At 65.5% G+C, this 20,794-nt stretch overlaps 1 protein-coding gene across 1 annotated transcript in view; it reads left to right on the top strand.

Moving 5' to 3' along the window:
- Nucleotides 1-19,997, top strand: part of HSPG2 (heparan sulfate proteoglycan 2) — a 71,732-nt gene extending 51,735 nt beyond the window's left edge. The window contains 48 exon segments of the mRNA XM_059829823.1: nucleotides 19-173; nucleotides 403-541; nucleotides 674-825; nucleotides 1,051-1,189; nucleotides 1,389-1,546; nucleotides 1,841-1,979; nucleotides 2,056-2,207; nucleotides 2,303-2,441; nucleotides 2,523-2,674; nucleotides 2,760-2,898; nucleotides 2,981-3,132; nucleotides 3,220-3,358; nucleotides 3,441-3,592; nucleotides 3,676-3,814; nucleotides 3,906-4,049; nucleotides 4,125-4,259; nucleotides 4,726-4,907; nucleotides 4,988-5,180; nucleotides 5,270-5,449; nucleotides 7,107-7,367; nucleotides 7,452-7,647; nucleotides 7,733-7,830; nucleotides 9,149-9,415; nucleotides 9,490-9,602; nucleotides 9,691-9,838; nucleotides 9,923-10,039; nucleotides 10,304-10,388; nucleotides 10,476-10,620; nucleotides 10,701-10,800; nucleotides 10,893-11,002; nucleotides 11,081-11,189; nucleotides 11,266-11,364; nucleotides 13,327-13,548; nucleotides 14,097-14,329; nucleotides 14,434-14,524; nucleotides 15,724-15,800; nucleotides 15,802-15,859; nucleotides 15,941-15,994; nucleotides 16,100-16,175; nucleotides 18,083-18,113; nucleotides 18,115-18,161; nucleotides 18,275-18,346; nucleotides 18,471-18,540; nucleotides 18,542-18,555; nucleotides 18,624-18,666; nucleotides 18,668-18,728; nucleotides 19,639-19,694; nucleotides 19,696-19,997. Coding sequence (XP_059685806.1) covers nucleotides 19-173; nucleotides 403-541; nucleotides 674-825; nucleotides 1,051-1,189; nucleotides 1,389-1,546; nucleotides 1,841-1,979; nucleotides 2,056-2,207; nucleotides 2,303-2,441; nucleotides 2,523-2,674; nucleotides 2,760-2,898; nucleotides 2,981-3,132; nucleotides 3,220-3,358; nucleotides 3,441-3,592; nucleotides 3,676-3,814; nucleotides 3,906-4,049; nucleotides 4,125-4,259; nucleotides 4,726-4,907; nucleotides 4,988-5,180; nucleotides 5,270-5,449; nucleotides 7,107-7,367; nucleotides 7,452-7,647; nucleotides 7,733-7,830; nucleotides 9,149-9,415; nucleotides 9,490-9,602; nucleotides 9,691-9,838; nucleotides 9,923-10,039; nucleotides 10,304-10,388; nucleotides 10,476-10,620; nucleotides 10,701-10,800; nucleotides 10,893-11,002; nucleotides 11,081-11,189; nucleotides 11,266-11,364; nucleotides 13,327-13,548; nucleotides 14,097-14,329; nucleotides 14,434-14,524; nucleotides 15,724-15,800; nucleotides 15,802-15,859; nucleotides 15,941-15,994; nucleotides 16,100-16,175; nucleotides 18,083-18,113; nucleotides 18,115-18,161; nucleotides 18,275-18,346; nucleotides 18,471-18,540; nucleotides 18,542-18,555; nucleotides 18,624-18,666; nucleotides 18,668-18,728; nucleotides 19,639-19,694; nucleotides 19,696-19,803 — 6,041 coding nt within the window. The 3' untranslated portion in view covers nucleotides 19,804-19,997.
- The last annotated feature ends 797 nt before the right edge of the window (nucleotides 19,998-20,794 follow it).

The following is a 20,794-nucleotide window of genomic DNA, read 5'->3' on the forward strand; positions in this document are numbered from 1 at the left end:
TCTGTCTTCCCCACCCAGGGCCACCAGCTTCAGGTGTCCCCGTCCGGATCGAGGCGTCCTCGTCCACCGTGGCCGAGGGACAGAGCCTGGACCTCAACTGCGCGGTAGCCGGCCAGGGACAGGCCACCGTCACCTGGTACAAGCGCGGGGGGTCCCTCCCGGCCAAGCACCAGGTAGGGGACACCGAAGGGGGTTGTCACCAAGGGGGGGTGGTCGGGGTTGACCCACGGCCCTGTGCAAGCTTGGGTGGCCCCGTGCAAGCCCGGGTGGCCCATGCAAGCCCAAATGGCAATTTTGCAAGCCCAGTGGCCCCCATGCAAGCCCAAATGGCCCCGTACAAGCCCCAGCAGCCCCCACGGAAGCCCAAATGGCCCGGGTGACCCCCGTGTCCCCTCCCCGCAGGTGTCCGGCTCTCGGCTGCGGCTGCTGCAGGTGACAGCGGCCGACTCGGGCGAGTACGTGTGCCGGGTGACCAGTGGGGCCACCACCAAGGAAACTGCTGTCATGGTGACAATCCAGCCCAGCGGAGCCAGCGCCTACCGTGAGTGGGGACGGGGGGTGACAGTGCCAGCGGGGGGTCACCGTGTGCCGCGGCACCGAGTCATGCCTCGCGCGTCCATGCCGGCGGGCTCTGCCGTGGTCACTGGTGCCACCCTCCCTTCTCGGTCCCCAGCCCCGGGCAACACGACCCCTCTGCGCATCGAGTCCCCGTCCTCCGCCGTGGCCGAGGGCCAGACCCTGGACCTCAACTGCGTCATCGCCAGCCCCGCGCAGGCCACCGTCACCTGGTACAAGCGCGGGGGGTCCCTCCCGGCCAAGCACCAGGTAGGGGACGTGGAGGGGGATGTCCCCAAGGGGGGTGGATGGGGTTGACCCATGGCCCCGTGCAAGCCCTGGTTGCCCCATGCAAGCTCTGGTTGCCCCATGCAAGCCCGGGTTGCCCAGTGCGAGCCCAGGTGGCCCTTGCAAGCCCAAGTGGCCCTGTGCAAGCCCCAGCAGCCCCACGGAAGCCCAAATGGCCCCGGTGACCCCCCTGTCCCCTCCCCGCAGGTGTCCGGCTCCCGGCTGCGGCTGCTGCAGGTGACAGCGGCCGACTCGGGCGAGTACGTGTGCCGGGTGACCAGTGGGGCCACCACCAAGGAAACCTCCATCATGGTGACAATCCAGCCCAGCGGGGCCAGCGCCTACCGTGAGTGGGGACCAGAGGGGACGGGGGACATTACCCATGGGTGGGTGACGCTGCCCTGCAGTGTCCCCAGGTCTGGGATGAATCGCTCCCCTGGGAAGCCACCCGTGCGCGTGCCCACGCCGGCTTCCCAGGCTCCTGGTGTCCCTTGGAGGGTCACACGTGGTGGTGGCCACGGTCTCTAACCCGTCTTGGTCCCCAGCCCCGGGCAGCACGACCCCTCTGCGCATCGAGTCCTCGTCCTTGTCATCGCCCGTGGCCGAGGGCCAGACCCTGGACCTCAACTGCGTCATCGCCAGCCCCGCGCAGGCCACCGTCACCTGGTACAAGCGCGGGGGGTCCCTCCCGGCCAAGCACCAGGTAGGGGACGCGGAGGGGGATGTCCCCAAGAGGGGTGGATGGGGTTGACCCATGGCTATGTTCAAGCCCAAGTAGCCCAAATGGCCCCATGCTAGCCCAGGTGGCCCCCATGCAAGCCCAGGTGGCCCATGCAAGCCCAAGTGACCCCACGGAAGCCCAGGTGGCTCACGCAAGCCCAAGTGGCCCCGTGCAAACTCAAGTGGCCTTGTGCAATCCCAGATGGCCCCATGCAAGCGCTGATGGCCCTGTGCAAGCTTGAGTGGCCCCGGTGAGCCCCCTGTCCCCTCCCCGCAGGTGTCCGGCTCCCGGCTGCGGCTGCTGCAGGTGACAGCGGCCGATTCGGGGGAGTACGTGTGCCGGGTGACCAGTGGGGCCACCACCAAGGAAATCTCCATCGTGGTGACAATCCAGCCCAGCGGGGCCAACGCCTACCGTGAGTGGGGACCGAGAGGGGACCGGGGGACCGTGCCACAGTCTCCTTGGGGTCACCCTCTCATCTCTGTCCCCAGCCATCGGTGTCACCCCCCCGGTGCGCATCGAGTCCTCGTCCTCCTCCGTGGCTGAGGGACAGACCCTGGACCTCAACTGCATCGTGGCCGGCCAGGGACAGGCCACCGTCACCTGGTACAAGCGTGGGGGGTCCCTCCCGGCCAAGCACCAGGTAGGGGACACCAGAGGGGCGTTTTGGGGAGGGAAAGGGGGTTTTTGGGGTTCCAAGGGGTTTGTGACCCCTTGTCACCCTTGTCACCCCACCAGGTGTCCGGCACCCGCCTGCGCATCCCCCAGGTGACGGCGGCCGATTCGGGGGAGTACGTGTGCCGGGTGACATCGGGTGGTGTCACACACGAGACATCCCTCATCGTCACCATCCAGACCGGCGCCGGCTCCTCTTACGGTACTGGGGACAGGTGGGAAGTGACATGGGGACATGATGGGGACACGGTGGCTGCCCCGCTGACCCCATTGCCACCCCCAGCTGTCGGTGTCACACCGCCGGTGAGGATCGAGACCTCGTCTGCTGCCGTCACTGAGGGACAGACACTTGACCTCAACTGCATGGTGGCAGGACAGGGTCACCCCCATGTCACCTGGTACCGGCGCGGGGGGGCTCTGCCCCCCAACAGCCAGGTGGGATGCCGGGCCGGTGGTGTCATCCTGCAGGGCACAGCCCCACATCAGACACTGATGTGTCCCCAACTTGTCACCTCCCCAGGTGTCGGGCACCCGCCTACGCCTTGTCCAGGTGGCAGTGGCTGATTCGGGGGAGTACGTGTGCCGGGTGACCCTGGGGACTGTCACACAGGAGGCATCTGTCATTGTCACCGTGCCCAGCAGCGCTGGCACCTATTACCGTGAGTGCGAGCAAGAGGGCAGCGCTTGGGGACAGACGGGTGCCACCTCAGTGGCAAACGTCCCCTTTCCCTGTCCCCCCAGCCTCCGGCGTCTCCCAGCCCCTCCGCATCGAGTCCTCGTCCTCGGCCATCGCCGAGGGACAGATCCTGGACCTCAACTGCGTGGTGGCAGGATCTGGCCCTGCCACCGTGACGTGGTACAAGCGCGGTGGCTCCCTGCCCGCCGGCCACCAGGTAGGCTGCAAAGAGGGGTGTCACTCCAAATCCTGCCCTGTCCTCTGCTCTCCGGCACTGACATGATCCCAAATTGTCCCCTTCGAGGTGTCGGGCACCCGCCTGCGCATCCCCCAGGTGACGGCGGCCGATTCAGGGGAGTACGTGTGCCGGGTGACATCAAGCGGCGTCACGCAGGAGACGTCCCTTGTCGTCACCATCGACGATGGAGCCAACCCATCCCGCCGTGAGTGCCATCCTTCGGGGGACGGGTCCCCACCGCTGCCAGGGACTGGTGGGGACATTTCTCCTTAACTCTGCCCGCGCAGCCACCAGCGTCACGCCGCCCATCCGCATCGAGTCCTCGGCGTCCTCTGTCACCGAGGGACAGACCCTGGACCTCAACTGCTTGGTGGCCGGCCAGGGACAGGCCACCATCACCTGGTACAAGCGTGGGGGGTCCCTCCCAGCCAAGCACCAGGTAAGTGGGGACACCGGCGGGGTGGGGGATGGTGGCCGTGTGCGACCGGTTGATGCTACCACCCCCTGCCATCGCATCCCCAGGTTTCGGGGTCCCGCCTGCGGCTGTCACAGCTCTCGGTGGCTGATTCGGGGGAGTACGTGTGCCGGGCAGACATGGGCAGCGTCTCCCGTGAGGCCACCATCACTGTCACTGTCACCTCCCGTGACAGCTCCAGCTACCGTGAGTGTGGCTACGGGGCGATAGAGGATGCCAGGGGGAGATGGGGGACGTGGGTGACCTCGGTCGCTCCCCTGTCCCTTTGTCCCTACAGGTCTGCAGAGCCCCATCATCTCCATCGACCCGCACAGCATGGCGGTGGCACCGGGCGAAGATGCCACCTTCAAGTGCCGCGTCCACGACGGCGCCCGGCCCGTCAACATCACTTGGCGGATGGGACCTGGCCAACATCTCCAAGGTATGGTGGTCACCACGGTGGCCCCGGGCGCGGTCCCCAGGGTGGCCCTGGTTTTGACAGCTCCTCCTTGCTCAGACAACGTGAAGATCAGCACCAACGGCTCGGTCATCTCCATCACCGGCGCCCACGTGGGCAACCAGGGCGCTTACCACTGTGTGGCCTCCAACCGCTTTGGCGTTGCCAGTAGCGTCGTCAACCTCCTGGTGCAAGGTGCGAGGTGGCCGGGGTGGCCCTCTCCCTGTCCCCATATGCTCCAGATGCCCCTGGGGTGGTGCTGTCCCCATCCCCATGTCCTCTGTGTGCTCCAGGTGCCCCCAGGGTGGTGGTGTCCCTGTCTCTGTCCCCAAGCTGGTGTCCTCCATGTGCTCCAGATACCCCTGGGGTGATGGTGTCCCCATCGCCATGTCCTCTCCGTGCTTCAGGTGCTCCTGGAGTGGTGGTGCACATGTCCCTGTGCTGATGTCCTCCAGGTGCCCCTGGGGTTGTGACATCCCCATTCCCATGCTGACGTCCTCCATGTGCTCCAGATACTCCTGGGTTGATGGTGTCCCCATTCCCATGCTGATGTCCTCCCCATGCTCCAGACACCCCCAGGATGATGGTGTCCCCATCGCCATGCCAATGTCCTTAGTGGTGGTGTCCCCATCCCCACGCTGATGTCCTCCCCATTCTCCAGGTGCCCCCACGGTGTCGGTGATGCCACCGGGCCCCGTGACGGTGAAGGAGGGCAAATCCCTCAGCCTGGAGTGTCTTGGCCGGGGTGAACCGCGGCCGCTGGTGCGCTGGAGCCGGCTGGGCTCCCGGCAGAAGGTGGAGCACCAAACGCTGCTGCACATGGACAGCCAGGCCATCCTGCAGGTGAGCGGGGCACCCCGGGGTGCCGCAGGGCACCAGTGGGTGCCCGGGGCTCACCACCCACCCCGTCTTCCCTTCACCAGCTCTCACCGGCCAAGCCGGAGCACGCCGGGACCTACGTCTGCACGGCGCACAGCGCCTTGGGTTCAGCGCAAGCCCGGGTGGACGTCAATGTGGAGACGGCACAGCGGCACCCCGGTGCCCCCGAGGTCACCGCGCCACCCTCCGTCACTGTGGTGGCCGGGGACACCGCCACACTGCACTGCACGGCCAGAGGTATGGGGAGGATGGAGGACGGTGGCAGGGGGGGACATCCTGCCGCAGTACCTCGACGCTACGGTGATGGGCACCGGCATTGCCCGTAGGTGAGCCGGCGCCCCGGATCGAGTGGTCGAAGCTGCGGGCGCCGCTGCCCTGGCAGCACCGGGTGGTGAACGGCAGTTTGGTCATCCCCCGTGCCGCGCAGCAGGACTCGGGCCAGTACATCTGCAACGCCAGCAGCCCCACCGGCTCCGCCGAGGTCTTCATCACCCTCGACGTGGAGAGTAAGGGGGCAGTGGGGGGTCGGGGTGCCCCTGGGTCCCTCCTGCCATCTCCACCATCTCCTTCTCCCCCGCTGTTGCCATTACCCATCCTCAGCTCCTCTCCATCCTTCCTCTGAACGTGGCCATCTCCATCACCGCTCCCACCCTCCATCCAGCTCTTCCTCGTGGATCCATCCTCGCGCCATCCCGGCACTCATCCTCCTCTCCATCTCCTCTCAGCTCCTTCATCCAGCCCTTCTTCATGGATGCGTCCATCCACTTGTCCCACCCCTGTGCACATCCATCTCTGGTTCTGCTCTCCTCCATCCATCCCCTATTCATGGTTCCGTCCATCACTCAACCTCACACCCATCTTTCCATCTCCTCTCACTCCTCCATCCACCTCTTCCTTGTGGATTCATCCATCGTTCAACTATGCCAGCTCAGATCTATCTCTCCATCTCTGCTCACACCCCTCCATCCATCTTTTCCTTGTGGATTCATCCATCTCATCCATCCCTGCACACACCCATCTCTCCGCCTCCTCTCAAACTTCTCCATCCACCCCTTCCTTGTGGATCCATCCGTCATTTGCCCATCCCAGCTCACACCCATCTCTCCATCTCCTCTCACACCCCTCCGTCCATCCCTTCCTGGTGGATGCATCCATTGCTCACCCATCCCACCTCACATCCATCTCTCCATCTCCTAACTCCTCCATCCATCCCTTCCTGGTGGATTCAGCCATTACTCAACACTCCCAGCACATGCCCATCTCTCCATCGCCCAACTCCTCTATCCATCCCTTCCTGGTGGATTCATCCATCTCTCATCTATCCCAGCTCACACCCATCTCTCCATCTCCTCTCACACCCCTCCATCCATCTCTTCCTGGTGGATTCAGCCATTACTCACCCATCCCACCTCACACCCATCTCTCCATCTCCTAACTCCTCCATCTATCCCTTCCTTGTGGATTCATCCATCTCTCATCCATCTCAACTCACACCCATCTCTCCATCTGCTCTCACACTCCTCCATCCATCCCTTCCTCATGGATCCATCCATCTCTGGTCCATCCCAGCTCACATCCATCTCTCCATGTCCTCTCACACTCCTCCATCCATCCCTTCCTCATGGATCCATCCATCTCTGGTCCATCCCAGCTCACATCCATCTCTCCATGTCCTCTCACACTCCTCCATCCATCCCTTCCTCATGGATCCATCCATCTCTGGTCCATCCCAGCTCACATCCATCTCTCCATCTCCTCTCACACTCCTCCATCCATCCCTTCCTCATGGATCCATCCATCTCTGGTCCATCCCAGCTCACATCCATCTCTCCATCTCCTCTCACACTCCTCCATCCATCCCTTCCTCATGGATCCATCCATCTCTAGTCCATCCCAGCTCACATCCATCTCTCCATCTCCTCTCACACTCCTCCATCCATCCCTTCCTCGTGGATCCGTCCATCTCTCATCCATCCCAACACACGCTCATCTCTCCATCTCCTCACTCCTCCTTCCGTCACTTTCTCATGGATCCATCCATCTCTGGTCCATCCCAACACACACCCACCTCCATCTCCACCGATGTCCTCCTTGCCCCCTTGACCCGTTCGTTGCCCCACACCGGCTGTGGCCAGGCACTGACGGTAGCGGCTGTCCCCGCAGCGCCACCGTACGCCACCAGCCTGCCGGAGGAGACCGCGGTGCGCGCCGGCGACGCGCTGCAGGTGCAGTGCCTGGCCCATGGCACCCCGCCGCTGCTCTACGCCTGGGACAAGGTCAACGGCAGCCTCTCGGCACGCGTCATCCACCGCGCCGGCCTCCTCCGCATCAGCCCGGCGTTGCCCGCCGACGCCGGCACCTACCGCTGCCTCGTCACCAACCGCGTCGGCACCGCCGAGACCTTCGCCCACGTGGCTGTCCATGGTGAGCCGTCCCCCGCAATGGGGATGCCGCGTGCCCGGGGTGCCCGCGCCGCCGGGTACCATCAGGGCTTTGCATCCCACCCAGGTGATGCCGGTGACGGTGGGGACACCGCCGGCGGTCCCTTGACTGTACGGGTGACGCCGGGGAGCCTCGTCAAGGGGGTGGGTGGCACTGCCGAATTCTCCTGCGTCGTCTCGGGGGACCCGCGGGCGCGTCTGGAGTGGCTGAAGGACGGCGGGGAGCTGCCCCCCACCCACAGCGTGCAGGACGGGGTGCTGCGGTAAGGAGGGGGGGGGACAGGGCGGCGGAGACTCCCCCCCCGCCTGCCCCTCGCGGGGTCCCACACCCCGGCTGTGTCCCCGCAGGTTGCCGGAGCTGGCGTGGGGGGCGCAGGGGGTGTATGTGTGCCGGGCCAGCGCCCCAGGCGGGCAGGCGGAGGACAGGGCCACCCTCACCATCCAGGGTAAGAGCAGCACCCACGCCCCGGGGGACATGGGCACCCCCCAACCTGTCCCCCATGAACACTGGCACCCCAGGACCCCCATCTCCCCAAATCCGTGGGCACCCCGGTACCCCCCATCTCCCCAAACCCAGGGGCACACGCTGCCCTGTCCCCACATACCCATTGGCACCCCAGTACCCCCCAATTTCCTCATACTCACGAGCAACCCCCATCTCTCCCCGTGCCCCCCAACATCCCGGTACCACCCTGATTTCTCTCCAACCCTACGGGCACCCCGGCATCCCCACAGCTGTCTCCATACCTGTGGGCACCCCAGTACCCCAATCTCTCCCCATGACCACAGGCACCCCTGTACCCCACATTTCCCTACACCCATGGGCACCCTGGTACCCTCCATCTCTCCCCACACCCCTGTGCACCCCAATACCCCCTATTTTTTCCCCTGCCCATGGGCACCCAAATATCCCCCTATTTCTTCCCGCACTCATGGGCACCCCAGTAGCACCCATCTCTCCCAACACCCATGGGCACCCCAATACCCCCAATCTCTCCCAACACCCATGGGCACCCCGATACCCCCAATCTCTCCCCACGCCCATGGGCACCCCGATACCCCCAATCTCTCCCCACGCCTACGGGCACCCCTATACCCCCAACATCTCCCCATGCTCACAGGCACCCCGATACCCCAAATCTCTCCCCATGTCCATGAGCACCCTGGTGCCCCACCTCTCTCCCCATGCCCATGGGCACCCCAAAACGCCAATCTCTCCCCATGCCCACAGCCACCCCAATACCCCCAGTCTCCCCCCATGCCCGCAGGCACCCCCATACCCCCCATCTCTCCCCACACCCTTAAGCACCCTGGTACCCCCATCTCTCCCCATGCCTGCTGGCACCCCAACAATCCCAATCTCTCCCCATGCCTGAGGGCACCCCAATACCTTCAATCTCTACTCACACCCATGGGCACCCCAGTACCCCCCATCTCTCTGCACACCCATGCGCACCTAGGTACCCCCTATCTGTCCCCACACCCACGAGCACCCCAGTACCCCCCATCTCTCCCCATACCCACAGGCACCCCAACACCCCCAATCTCTCCCTATGCCCATGGGCACCCCAATGGTGTCCCCATGCCCACGAGCACCCCAACACCCCCAATCTCTCCCTATGCCCATGGGCACCCCAATGGTGTCCCCATGCCCACGAGCACCCCGTTCCTCCCCATCTCTCACTCCTGTGGTTGGCACCTCAGACCGCGATGCCTCCCCCGTGCTGGGGTTGCACCCCAAAACCCCGCTGTCCCCCCCCCAAGCTCTCCCCAGGGCCCTGATCAACATCCGGACGGCGGTGCAGACGGTGCTGGCGGGGACGGCGGTGGAGCTGGAGTGCCTGGGCTTGGGCGAACCCCGTCCCCACGTCACCTGGAGTAAAGTGGGGGGTCGTATCCGCCCCGGGGTGCTGGTCCGTGCCGGCACCCTCACCATCGAACGGGTAGAACGGGCGGACGCCGGGCAGTACCGCTGCACCGCCACCAACGCCGTAGGCACCGTCCAGTCCCACGTCATCCTCCACGTGCAAGGTGAGGATGGGGACACGGGGCTGGGGACACACACAGCGTCACCGCAGCGTGGTGACGTCTCCGTGTGTCCCCAGCTGCCCCCCAAATCGCCGGGCAGCCAGAGGTGAAGGAGGTCTCGGTGGGTTCAGCGGCTGTTTTGCCCTGCTTGGCATCCGGCTTCCCGGTGCCGGAGATCACCTGGAGCAAGGTGAGGTGGAGTGATGCAGGGATGGGGGTGCAGGAGGTGTGGGGGGGCACCCTATGGGTGCTGATCCCCCCACCCCGCTCTGCCACAGCTGGAGGGGGAGCTGCCAGCGGGCGCCCGGGCGGAGGGGAACGTCCTGACGCTGCCGGCCGTGCGCCACGAGGACGCCGGCGTCTACGCCTGCGCCGCCGCCAACCGCCGCGGCCAGGAGACGGCTTACTATGTCCTCAAGGTCCGAGGTGAGGACGGACGGATGGACAGACAGAGGGACAGGGTGGGGGGGTGACGTACCCCAACCCGTGCTGACCCCCCCGTCCCTGCAGAGCGCCTGGTCCCCTATTTCGGGCAGACGCCCCGCTCCTTCCTCCCCCTGCCCACCATCAAGGATGCCTACAAGAGGTTCGAGATCCTCATCACCTTCCGACCTGATGCTGCTGACGGTGAGCGCCGACGGGACCCCTGTGTCCCCCGATGTGTCCCCATGTCCCCCCCCCACGTCCCCCCCATCCTTCTGCCTTCCCTCTCCATCCCTCCCTCCATCCTCCCCTTTCCCTCCTTCAGCTCTCCTTCTCTATTCAACCGAGCCCCCCCCCCAACTTGTGGGGGGGTTTCTTCTCCATCCTGGGGATATTTTGGGGTCCCCCACGGTGTGACCCCCGCCCTGGGCTGGGCACCATCCTGCCTGACCCGCTGCCACCCCGCAGGGCTTCTCCTCTACAACGGGCAGCGGAAAACCAGCGGCGCCGACTTCATCTCCTTCGGTTTGGTGGGCGGCCGCCCCGAATTTAGGTGAGATCCATGAGTGGGTGCTATGGGAGGGAGGGGGAGATGGGTGCCAGCACCCACCGACACCCCTTGTACCCCCAAAAAATTAAGGTTTGACGCCGGTTCGGGCATGGCCACCATCCGGCACCCAACACCGCTGCGGTTGGGCGAGTACCACACCATCCGTCTCCTCCGCAACCTCACCCGGGGTTCACTGGCGCTGGATGGGCACCCCCCGGTTAACGGGACCTCCCAGGTATTTTTTGGGGGGGGTGGGCTACGTATTGGGTGGGGGTCAGGGTGCTGGAGGTGGTGCCCATCCGCTTGTGCCCGCAGGGGAAGTTTCAAGGGCTGGATCTGAACGAGGAGCTGTACCTGGGGGGGTACCCCGATTTCGGCGCCGTGGCAAAGACGGGGCTCAGCCGCGGTTTCGTGGGTGAGTGATGATTTTTTGGGGGGCACCGAGGTAGGGGGGGGGTGTGTGAACATCGTGTCACGCCCTCTGCCCCCATCTCCATCCCTCCGCAGGCTGCGTGCGCCAGCTCCGCATCCAAGGGGAGGAGGTGGCCTTTGGGGACATGGACCTGCAGGCACACGGTGTCACCAGTTGTCCCACCTGCCAGGACCGGCCGTGCCAGGTGAGGCTGTGGGTGATGCCCACCCATCGCCACCCATCGCTACCCATCACTGACACTCGTGTGTGTGTGTCCCCCCAGAACGGTGGCGTGTGCCAGGACGCTGAGAGTGGCACCTACGTCTGCCGCTGTCCCCACGGCTTCACCGGCAGCAACTGCGAGTACTCGCAGGCTTTGCACTGTCACCCGGGTAAGGTGCCCGCCCTGCGGGGACGTCACCCCGATGTCCCTCCCCGGATGGGTGCTTATGGCTTGTCACCCTACAGAGGCGTGCGGACCTGATGCCACCTGCGTCAACCGGCCGGACGGGCAGGGCTATACCTGCCGCTGCCACCTGGGCAAGGCTGGGGAGAGGTGCACCGAGGGTGAGCGCGGCCGGGGACACGGGGACGGGGCTGGCACCACCCTGGGGACATGGGCATGGGGTGGGGACCACCCCAGGGAGATGGGCATGGGGCTGGCACCACCCTGGGGACAGGGGCACAGGGTGGGCACCACCCCAAGGAGATGGGCATGGGGCTAGGACCAACCTGGGGAGATGGGGACATGGCTGGGGACCACCCTGGGGACACAGGCACAGCGTTGGCACTGCCCCGGGGACAGGGGCACAGGGTGGGGACCACCCCGGAGAGATGGGCACAGAGCTGGGACCACCCTGGGGACAGGGGCACAGGGTGGGGACCACCCCGGAGAGATGGGCACAGAGCTGGGACCACCCTGGGGACAGGGGCATGGGGTGGGGACAACCCCAGGGAGATGGGCATGGGGCTGGGACCACCCTGGGGACAGGGGCATGGGGTGGGGACAACCCCAGGGAGATGGGCACAGAGCTGGGACCACCCTGGGGACAGGGGCATGGGGTGGGGACAACCCCAGGGAGATGGGCACGGGGCTGGGACCACCCTGGGGACAGGGGCACAGGGTGGGGACCACCCTGGGGACACAGGCACAGGGCTGGGACCACCCTGGGGACATGGGCACGGGGTGGGGACCACCCCAGGGAGATGGGCATGGGGCTGGGACCACCCTGGGGACAGGGGCACGGGGTGGGTACCACCCCAAGGAGATGGGCACAGGGCTAGGACCACCCTGGGGACACAGGGACATGGCTGGGGACCACCCTGGGGACACAGGCACAGTGTTGGCACCGCCCCGGGGACAGGGGCATGGGGCTGGGTACTATGCTAGGGAGATGGGCACAGAGCTGGGGACCACCCTGGGGACACAGACACAGGGCTGGGGACCACCCTGGGGACACGGGCTATGGGCTGGGGACCACCCTGGGGACATGGGCATGATGGTGACAGGGGATTAGGTACCAACTGGGACGTGATGGAGACGGGCCATTGAGTGCCATCGCAGGGAGATGGGCATGATGGGGATGGGGAATTGGGGACCACCTTGGGGACACAGGCTGAGGACCACCCTGGGGAGGTGGGCATGGGTCTGGGTACCATCCTGGGGACATGGGGACAGGGCTGGCACCACCCAGGGGACATGGGCACAGGGCTGGGGACCACCCTGGGGAGATGGGCACCATGGGGATGGAGGACGGGGTCCCACCCTGGGGAGATGGGCACCACGGGGATGGAGGACGGGGTCCCACCCAGGGGAGATGGACACCATGGGGATGGAGGACGGGGTCCCACCCTGGGGAGATGGGCACCATGGGGATGGAGGACGGGGTCCCACCCAGGGGAGATGGACACCATGGGGATGGAGGACGGCGTCCCACCCTGGGGAGATGGACACCACGGGGATGGAGGACGGGGGTCCCACCCTGGGGAGATGGGCACCACGGGGATGGAGGATGGGGTCCCACCCAGGGGAGATGGACACCATGGGGATGGAGGACGGGGTCCCACCCTGGGGAGATGGACACCACAGGGATGGAGGACGGGGTCCCACCCAGGGGAGATGGGCACCACGGGGATGGAGGACAGGGTCCCACCCTGGGGAGATGGGCACCACGGGGATGGAGGACGGGGTCCCACCCAGAGGAGATGGGCACCACGGGGATGGAGGACGGGGTCCCACCCTGGGGAGATGGGCACTACGGGGATGGAGGACGGGGTCCCCACCCTGGGGAGATGGACACCACGGGGATGGAGGACGGGGGTCCCACCCAGAGGAGATGGGCACCACGGGGATGGAGGATGGGGTCCCACCCAGGGGAGATGGACACCACAGGGATGGAGGACGGGGTCCCACCCTGGGGAGATGGACACCACAGGGATGGAGGACAGGGTCCCACCCTGGGGAGATGGGCACCACGGGGATGGAGGACGGGGTCCCACCAGCCGGGCACTGATTTGGGGGTGCCGCAGGTGAGGTGGTGAGCGTGCCATCCTTCGGCGAGGCGGGCGCCTTCGTTTCCTACCCGCCCCTCACCAACGTCCACCACGAGCTGCGGGTGGAGGCCAAGTTCCTGCCGCTGGCACCCGATGGGCTCCTGCTCTTCAGCGCCGGCAAAGCCGCCCCCGTCGAGGACTTCGTCGCCTTGGCCATGGCCGGCGGCCACCTCGAGTTCCGCTACGAGCTGGGCTCAGGTGGGCTGGCACGGTGACGGGGATCCTGGTGGCACTGAGGAGGGGGCTGGTGGCATCGGGGACCCCGGGTATAGGTGGGGTGACCTGCCATTACCGGGGTCCACTGGCATCATAGGGGTCCCCGAGCCTCAGTGGGGTCCCCTGGCACCACTGGGGTCCTCAAGTGTCACTAGGGTCCCTCGGTGTCATTGGGATCCCCAAGCGTCACCAGGGTCCCTTGGCATCATTCGGGTCCCCTGGCATCACTGGGGTCCCTTCGCATCAGTGGGGTCCCCTGGGCATCACCGTGGTCCCCTGGCATCCCTGGGGTCCCCTGCCACCACCGGGGTCCCCTGGCATCACTTTGGTCCCCAGATGCTGCCAGGAACCCCGGGCATCAGTGGGGTCCCCTAGTGTCACCAGGCTCCCCTGTCACCACTGGGGTCCCCAAGCATCACCGGGGTCCCCCAGGGCACCTCCCAGGTCCCCACGCATCCCCAGTGTCCCCTGTTGTCCCCCGGTGTCCCCTAGCCCCCCCATGATGCCACCGTCCCGTCCCCCCCCCCCAGGCCCGGCGGTGCTGCGGAGCGCCGAGCCGGTGACGCTGGGACACTGGCACCGGGTGACGGCCGAGCGGGTGCACAAGGACGGGACGTTGACGGTGGATGACGCCGCCCCGGTGAAACGCTCCTCGCCCGGCAAGAGCCAAGGTCTCAACCTACGCACCCCGCTTTACTTGGGGGGCACCGAACCCCCCCTGCGCCCCCCAACCAACGCCTCCTTCCGGGGCTGCATCGGAGAGGTGAGACCCCCCCCCCAAAACCCCCTCCCGGACGCCTGGGTCCCCTCGGCGGGGCGGGGGGACAGGGGGTGACACCCCCCACCTTGGTGTGTCCCCCCCCCCAGGTCTCCATCAACGGGAAGAAGGTGGATTTGTCCTACAGCTTCCTGCGGAGCCGCGGCGTGGGGCAATGCGGGCAGAGCTCGCCCTGCCTGCACGCTGCCTGCCTGCGCGGGGGCCGCTGCCTGCCCCTGCCTGCTGGCACCCCTGCCTACCGCTGCCTCTGCCCGCCCGGCTTCGGCGGTGAGTCCGCCGGTGCTCACACGCGTGTGCACGCGTGTGCGGGGTGGGCACGCGCGCATTGGACGGACGCGCGCAGGGGGTTTGCCTGCGTGGGCTGCGTGCGTTCGTTGCGGGCGCGCGCCGCACGTGCGTATGTGTGCTGTGTGCACTGCGCGTGTAAGCGTGTGCGCTGTGCACGTGGGTGCTGCGCATGCGTGCCCGCGACGCATGCGTGTGGGCTGTGCGTGCGTGTGCGCCGCGGGTGCATGTCGGCAGTGCATGCACATGCCCTGTTGCGTGCGTGTGTGTGCGCGTGTGTTATGCATGGGTGTGCGTTGCGCATGCAAGCGGGTGCACTGTGCGGGGCGTGCTGCAGATGCATGTGTGCTGTTGAGGTGTGCTGTGCGTGCACGTGCACTGTGCTTGCAACTGTGTGCACTGCGCATGCGTGTGTGCTGCATATGCAAGTGTGCGGTGCGTGCACATGCACCGTGCATGCACGCGTATGTGTGCAGTGCATGCACGTGCATGTTGCAGGTGGTGTGTGCTGTGCATAGATGTGTGCTGGATATGCACACGTGCTGCGCGTGCACATGCACGCACTGCTTGTGCAAATGCGCAGCGTATGCATGCGTGCTGCATGCTATGTGTGCACGCCATGCAGTTTGTAAGTGGGTGCGTCTGCTGCATGTGTGCTGTGCGTGTGTGCATTTTATGATGTATGCGCATCCGTTTGGCGTGCATTGCAAGGGTGCTGTGCACGTGTGCGCGCCCCGTGTGTGCAGTGTGCATTGTGTGCATGTGCCGTGCGTGCATGTGTGGTGCGTGCAATTGGCCTGCGTGCATGCGTGCTATGCATTGGGTGCAGTTTGCACGTGCGTGCGTCTGCCGTGCATGCATTTATGTGCATGCATACGCTGTGTGCGTGTGTGCCGTTTGCACGTGTACATGGCTGTGCACGAGCGTGCACTGTGGGTGCTGCGCCTGCACGTTCTGTGCACCCGTGCTGCGTGCGCACACACGCTCCTCGCCTGCATGCTCGCCTCGCACGTGCGTGTGCGTGCAAGGGCAAACCCCGGGGCAGCGAGGACGTCCGACCATCCTCGCCCGCCGGCGTCACCCGGTGTCACCCTCCATGTCCCCAGGGCCACGCTGCGAGCGGGAGGAGGACCGCTGCCTGCACCGCAACCCCTGCCTGCACGGCGGCACCTAGCAAGGGCAACGCCTGCCTCTGCCCGCAGGGCTACACCGGCCCCTACTGCCAGCACAGTGAGTCGGGGGACACTTGGGGACACTGGGGGACATGGGAGGGACATGTGCCACCTGTCCACAACCCACTCTGACCCGCAGACTTGGCGCTGGCAGAGCTGGAGCAGGACTGGCAGGAAGGCAGCGGGGGCGGCGGTAGGTCCCTGCACCCCTTTTCCCCCGTTTTCCCCCCAAAAGCGATGCCACGGGCGTGGCAGCTGGGCGTGGGCCCCCCCCTTTACCCCCCACCTCTCCCCGCAGACGCCCCTGGACAGTTCAGCGCCGCTTTCCGGGACGGCTCCTACCTGGCACTGCCCGGGCACCTCTTCCCCCGTGGGTGAGTGACACCGGGGACGGGGCACCCTCGAGCGGGGTGCTGCACCCCCACCCGCGGCACTGCACCCTGCCCGGGGTGCTGCAGCCTCCCCGGGGAGTCGCATCCTTTCCCACGGCATTGCACCACTTCCCGCAGCGTTGCACTCATTGCAGCGTTGCACCCTGACTGTAGCGTCGCACCCATAGCAGCACTGCACCCGTTGCAGCATTGCACCCTTCCCACAGCGTTGCACCCATGACAGCGTTGCACCCTTCCTGTAATATTGCACCAATGCAGTGTTGCGCCTATCACAGCGTTGCACCCTGACTGTAGCGTCGCACCCATAGCAGCACTGCACCCGTTGCAGCATTGCACCCTTCCCACAGCGTTGCACCCATGACAGCGTTGCACCCTTCCTGTAATATTGCACCCAATGCAGTGTTGCGCCTATCACAGCGTTGCACCCTGACTGTAGCGTCGCACCCATAGCAGCACTGCACCCGTTGCAGCATTGCACCCTTCCCACAGCCTTGCACCCATCACAGCGTTGCACCCTTCCTGCAATATTGCACCCAAGGCAGTGTTGCACCTATCACAGCGCTGCACCCTGACTGCAGCATTGCACCCTGAGTGTAGCGTCGCACCCATAGCAGCACTGCACCCATTGCAGCATTGCACCCTTCCCACAGCGTTGCACCCATGACAGCGTTGCACCCTTCCTGCAATATTGCACCCAAGGCAGTGTTGCACCTATCACAGCGTTGCACCCTGACTGTAGCGTCGCACCCATAGCAGCACTGCACCCGTTGCAGCATTGCACAGCTTTGCACCCACTGCAGCGTTGCACCCTGACTGTAGTGTCGCACCCATAGCAGCACTGCACCCGTTGCAGCACTCCACTCTTCCACAGCCTTGCAACCCATCACAGCGTTGCACCCTTCCTGCAATATTGCACCCAAGGCAGTGTTGCACCTATCACAGCGTTGCACCCTGACTGCAGCGTTGCACCCTGATTGCAGCATTGCACCCTGATTGCAGCATTGCACCCTGACTGTAGCGTCGCACCCATAGCAGCACTGCACCCATTGCAGCATTGCACCCTTCCCACAGCGTTGCAACCCATGACAGCGTTGCACCCTTCCTGTAATATTGCACCCAATGCAGTGTTGCGCCTATCACAGCGTTGCACCCTGACTGTAGCGTCGCACCCATAGCAGCACTGCACCCGTTGCAGCATTCCACTCTTCCCACAGCCTTGCACCCATCACAGCGTTGCACCCTTCCTGCAATATTGCACCCAAGGCAGTGTTGCACCTATCACAGCGTTGCACCCTGACTGCAGCATTGCACCCTGAGTGTAGCGTCGCACCCATAGCAGCACTGCACCCGTTGCAGCATTGCACCCTTCCCACAGCCTTGCACCCACGACAGCGTTGCACCCTTCCTGCAATATTGCACCCAACGCAGCGTTGCACCCATCACAGCGTTGCACCTTGACTGCAGCATTGCACCCATTGCAGTCTTGCATCCTTCCTGGGGTGCTGCACCCTTCCCACTGCGTTGCACCCTTTTTTCCTATAGTATTGCACCCTCACAGGGTGCTGCACCCCTTCCCGCAGCATTGCACCCATCACTACTTCACACCCTTCCTAGGGTGCTTGCACTCAGAATGGCATTGCATCCGTCTCGGGGTGCTGCACCCTTCCCAGGGTGCTGCATCCATCACGCTGTTGCACCCTTCCTGGGGTGCTGCACCCGTTGCACCATTGCACCCATCCCAGGTTGCTGCACCCTTCCCAGTGTGCTGCACCCATTGTGCCGTTGCATCCTTCCTGGGGTGCTGCACCCATCGTGGCATTGCACCCTCCCAGGGTGCTGCACCACCCCTGGGTGCTGCACCCACCGAACCGTCCCCCCTCTCCTTGCAGCCCACCCGAGGCGCCCGAGACCATCGAGCTGGGAGCTGCGGACGGGCAGCGCCGACGGGCTGCTGCTGTGGCACGGGGCGGTGAGCGGGGTGGGGGGGGGCAACACCGGGGAGGGGACCAGGGTGCTGAGCCCCTTTAGGGTGGGGGTCAGGGTGCCCCCCACCCTGCTCACCCGCCCCGCTGTGCCCGCAGGAGCCCAGCGAGGGGTGGCAAAGCCAAAGACTTCGTTGGCCTTGGCTTGAAGGACGGGCACCTGGTGTTCAGGTGAGGAAGGGTACCTGCCGTCACCCAAGGGTGCCCCGTGCCACCCCAGGGTGCCCTGTGCCACCCCAGGGTGCCCGTGCCACCCAAGGGTACCCCCTGTGCTGAGCCCACGTCACCCCTGCAGCTACCAGCTGGGCAGCGGCGAGGCCACCATCGTCTCCGAAGACCCCATCAATGACGGCGAGTGGCACCGGGGTGATGGTGACAAGGTGGGTGGGGGTCAGGGTGGGGGTTGGGGGTGGGAGTCGGGGTGCGGGTGCTGACGGGTGCCGTGCAGGGAGGGCCGGCGCGGGTGGCTGCAGGTGGACGGGGAGGAGCCGTGTGAGCGGAGAGTCGCCAGGAGCCAACATCATGGCCAACACCCAGGGCAGCGTCTACGTGGGTACGGTGGCACCCAGGGGACATGGGGTGGGACACAGGGGGGACATGGGATGGACACGGGACATGGGACATGGGATGGGATAGGGGATGGGACACGGGATGGACATGGGCTGGGACACAGGATGGGGCACTGGATTGACGTAGGATGGGACACGGGATGGACGTGGGAAGGGGACACATGATGGGACACGGGACAGGGCACAGGATGGCCATAGGATGGGACAGGGGATGGACACTGGATGGGACATGGGACAGGATAGGGGCTGGGACACGGGACGGGACATGGGTGGGGACACAGACATGGGACAGGCCACAGGGTGGGACATGGGATGGATCATGGGAGGGGTTATATGATGGGACTTGGGATGGGACCCAGGACAGGACACGGGAGGGGACATGGAGTGGGACATGGTAAGGGGTGGGACATGGGAGGGGACACAGGATTGGACATCGGATGGGGCATGGGATGGGACATGGGATGGACATGGGATGGGGACACGGGAAGGGGACACATGATGGGACATGGACAAGGCACAGGATGGCCATAGGATGGGAGAGGGGATGGACACTGGATGGGACATGGGACCAGAGCATGGGATGGGACACCTGACGGGGCACGGGAGGGGACACGGGATGGGACACGGGATGGGACACATGGTGGGACATGGGATGGACATGGGATGGGACATGGGACAGAGCATGGGATGGGACACGGGACAGAGCATGGGATGGGACACGGGATGGGCCACATGGTGGGACATGGGATGGGACCTGGAGTCAACATGGGGTGGGGACACCTGATGGGACGTGGGACGGATGCGGGCGGATGACACAGGCCAGGACACCCGGGCGAGCCCAGCGGGTGCCCCCACCCACGTGTCCCCCCATATCCCCCCGTGTCCCCCCCGCAGGCGGCGCCCCGGACCCCCGCAGCCTGACAGCCGGCAAGTTCACCTCCGGCGTCACCCGGGTGCCTGCGGGGGCTGGCGCTGGCGCCTGCCGGGGCCCCCCGGCACCCCATCGACCTGCGGCACGGTGCGGTGGGGGGGTCCCCCGCCCCCCCCTGCCCCTCCTAACCCCCCCCCCCAAAATATATTTTGGGGGGAATTTGGCCAATTTTATTCTTTTCCAAAAAAAAAGCCAGGAGGAAACGGTGCTTCGCTGCCCCGGGGAGACTCCGGGGGGAGGGGGCCGGGACCCCCAAAAATGTTTACACCCCCCCACACCGGCCCCCCGAAACTGTGCTGGGGCGGCCGGGCCGCCGGGTGCCCCCCGGGGTGGCGGCGGGGTGGGGGCGCGAGGGACAATCGGGGTGCTGGCTGGGACCCCCCTGCGGGGACAGCTATTAAAGGAGAGAGAACCAGCGCGGCTGCTGTGTTTGGGGGGGGGGGTGCCGGGGGCGGGGGGGGGGATATGGTATGGGGGGGTATGGGGGGGTGGTATGGTATGGGGGGGCTATAGGGGAGTGGTATGGGTATTGGGGGGTATGGGTATGTGGGGGGGTATGGGTAGTGGGGGGTATGGTATGGTGGGGCAATGGGGGGGTATGGGTATTGGGGGGTATGGTATGGGGGGGTATGGGTAGTGGGGGGTATGGTATGGGGGGCATGGGGGGGTATGGTATGGGGGGTGGTATGGGTATTGGGGGGTATGGTATGGGGGGGTATGGGTAGTGGGGGGTATGGTATGGGGGGGCATGGGGGGGTATGGGTATTGGGGGGGTATGGTATGGGGGGGGTATGGGTAGTGGGGGGGTATGGTATGGGGGGCATGGGGGGGTATGGGTATGGGGGGGTGGTATGGGGGGGGTATGGGTAGTGGGGGGTATGGTATGGGGGGGCATGGGGGGTATGGGTATTGGGGGTAGGGTATGGGGGGTATGGGGGGTATGGGTAGTGGGGGGTATGGTATGGGGGGCTATAGGGAGTGGTATGGTGGTATGGTATGGGGGGGTATGGGTATGGGGGGGCTATAGGGGAGTGGTATGGGGGTATGGTATGGGGGGGTGGTATGGTATTGGGGGGTATGGTATGGGGGGGTGGTATGGGTAGTGGGGGGGTATGGTAA

The sequence above is a fragment of the Gavia stellata genome, chromosome 27 (genome assembly GCF_030936135.1).
Source record: "Gavia stellata isolate bGavSte3 chromosome 27, bGavSte3.hap2, whole genome shotgun sequence".
In the NCBI taxonomy this organism is placed as follows: Eukaryota; Metazoa; Chordata; class Aves; order Gaviiformes; family Gaviidae; genus Gavia; species Gavia stellata.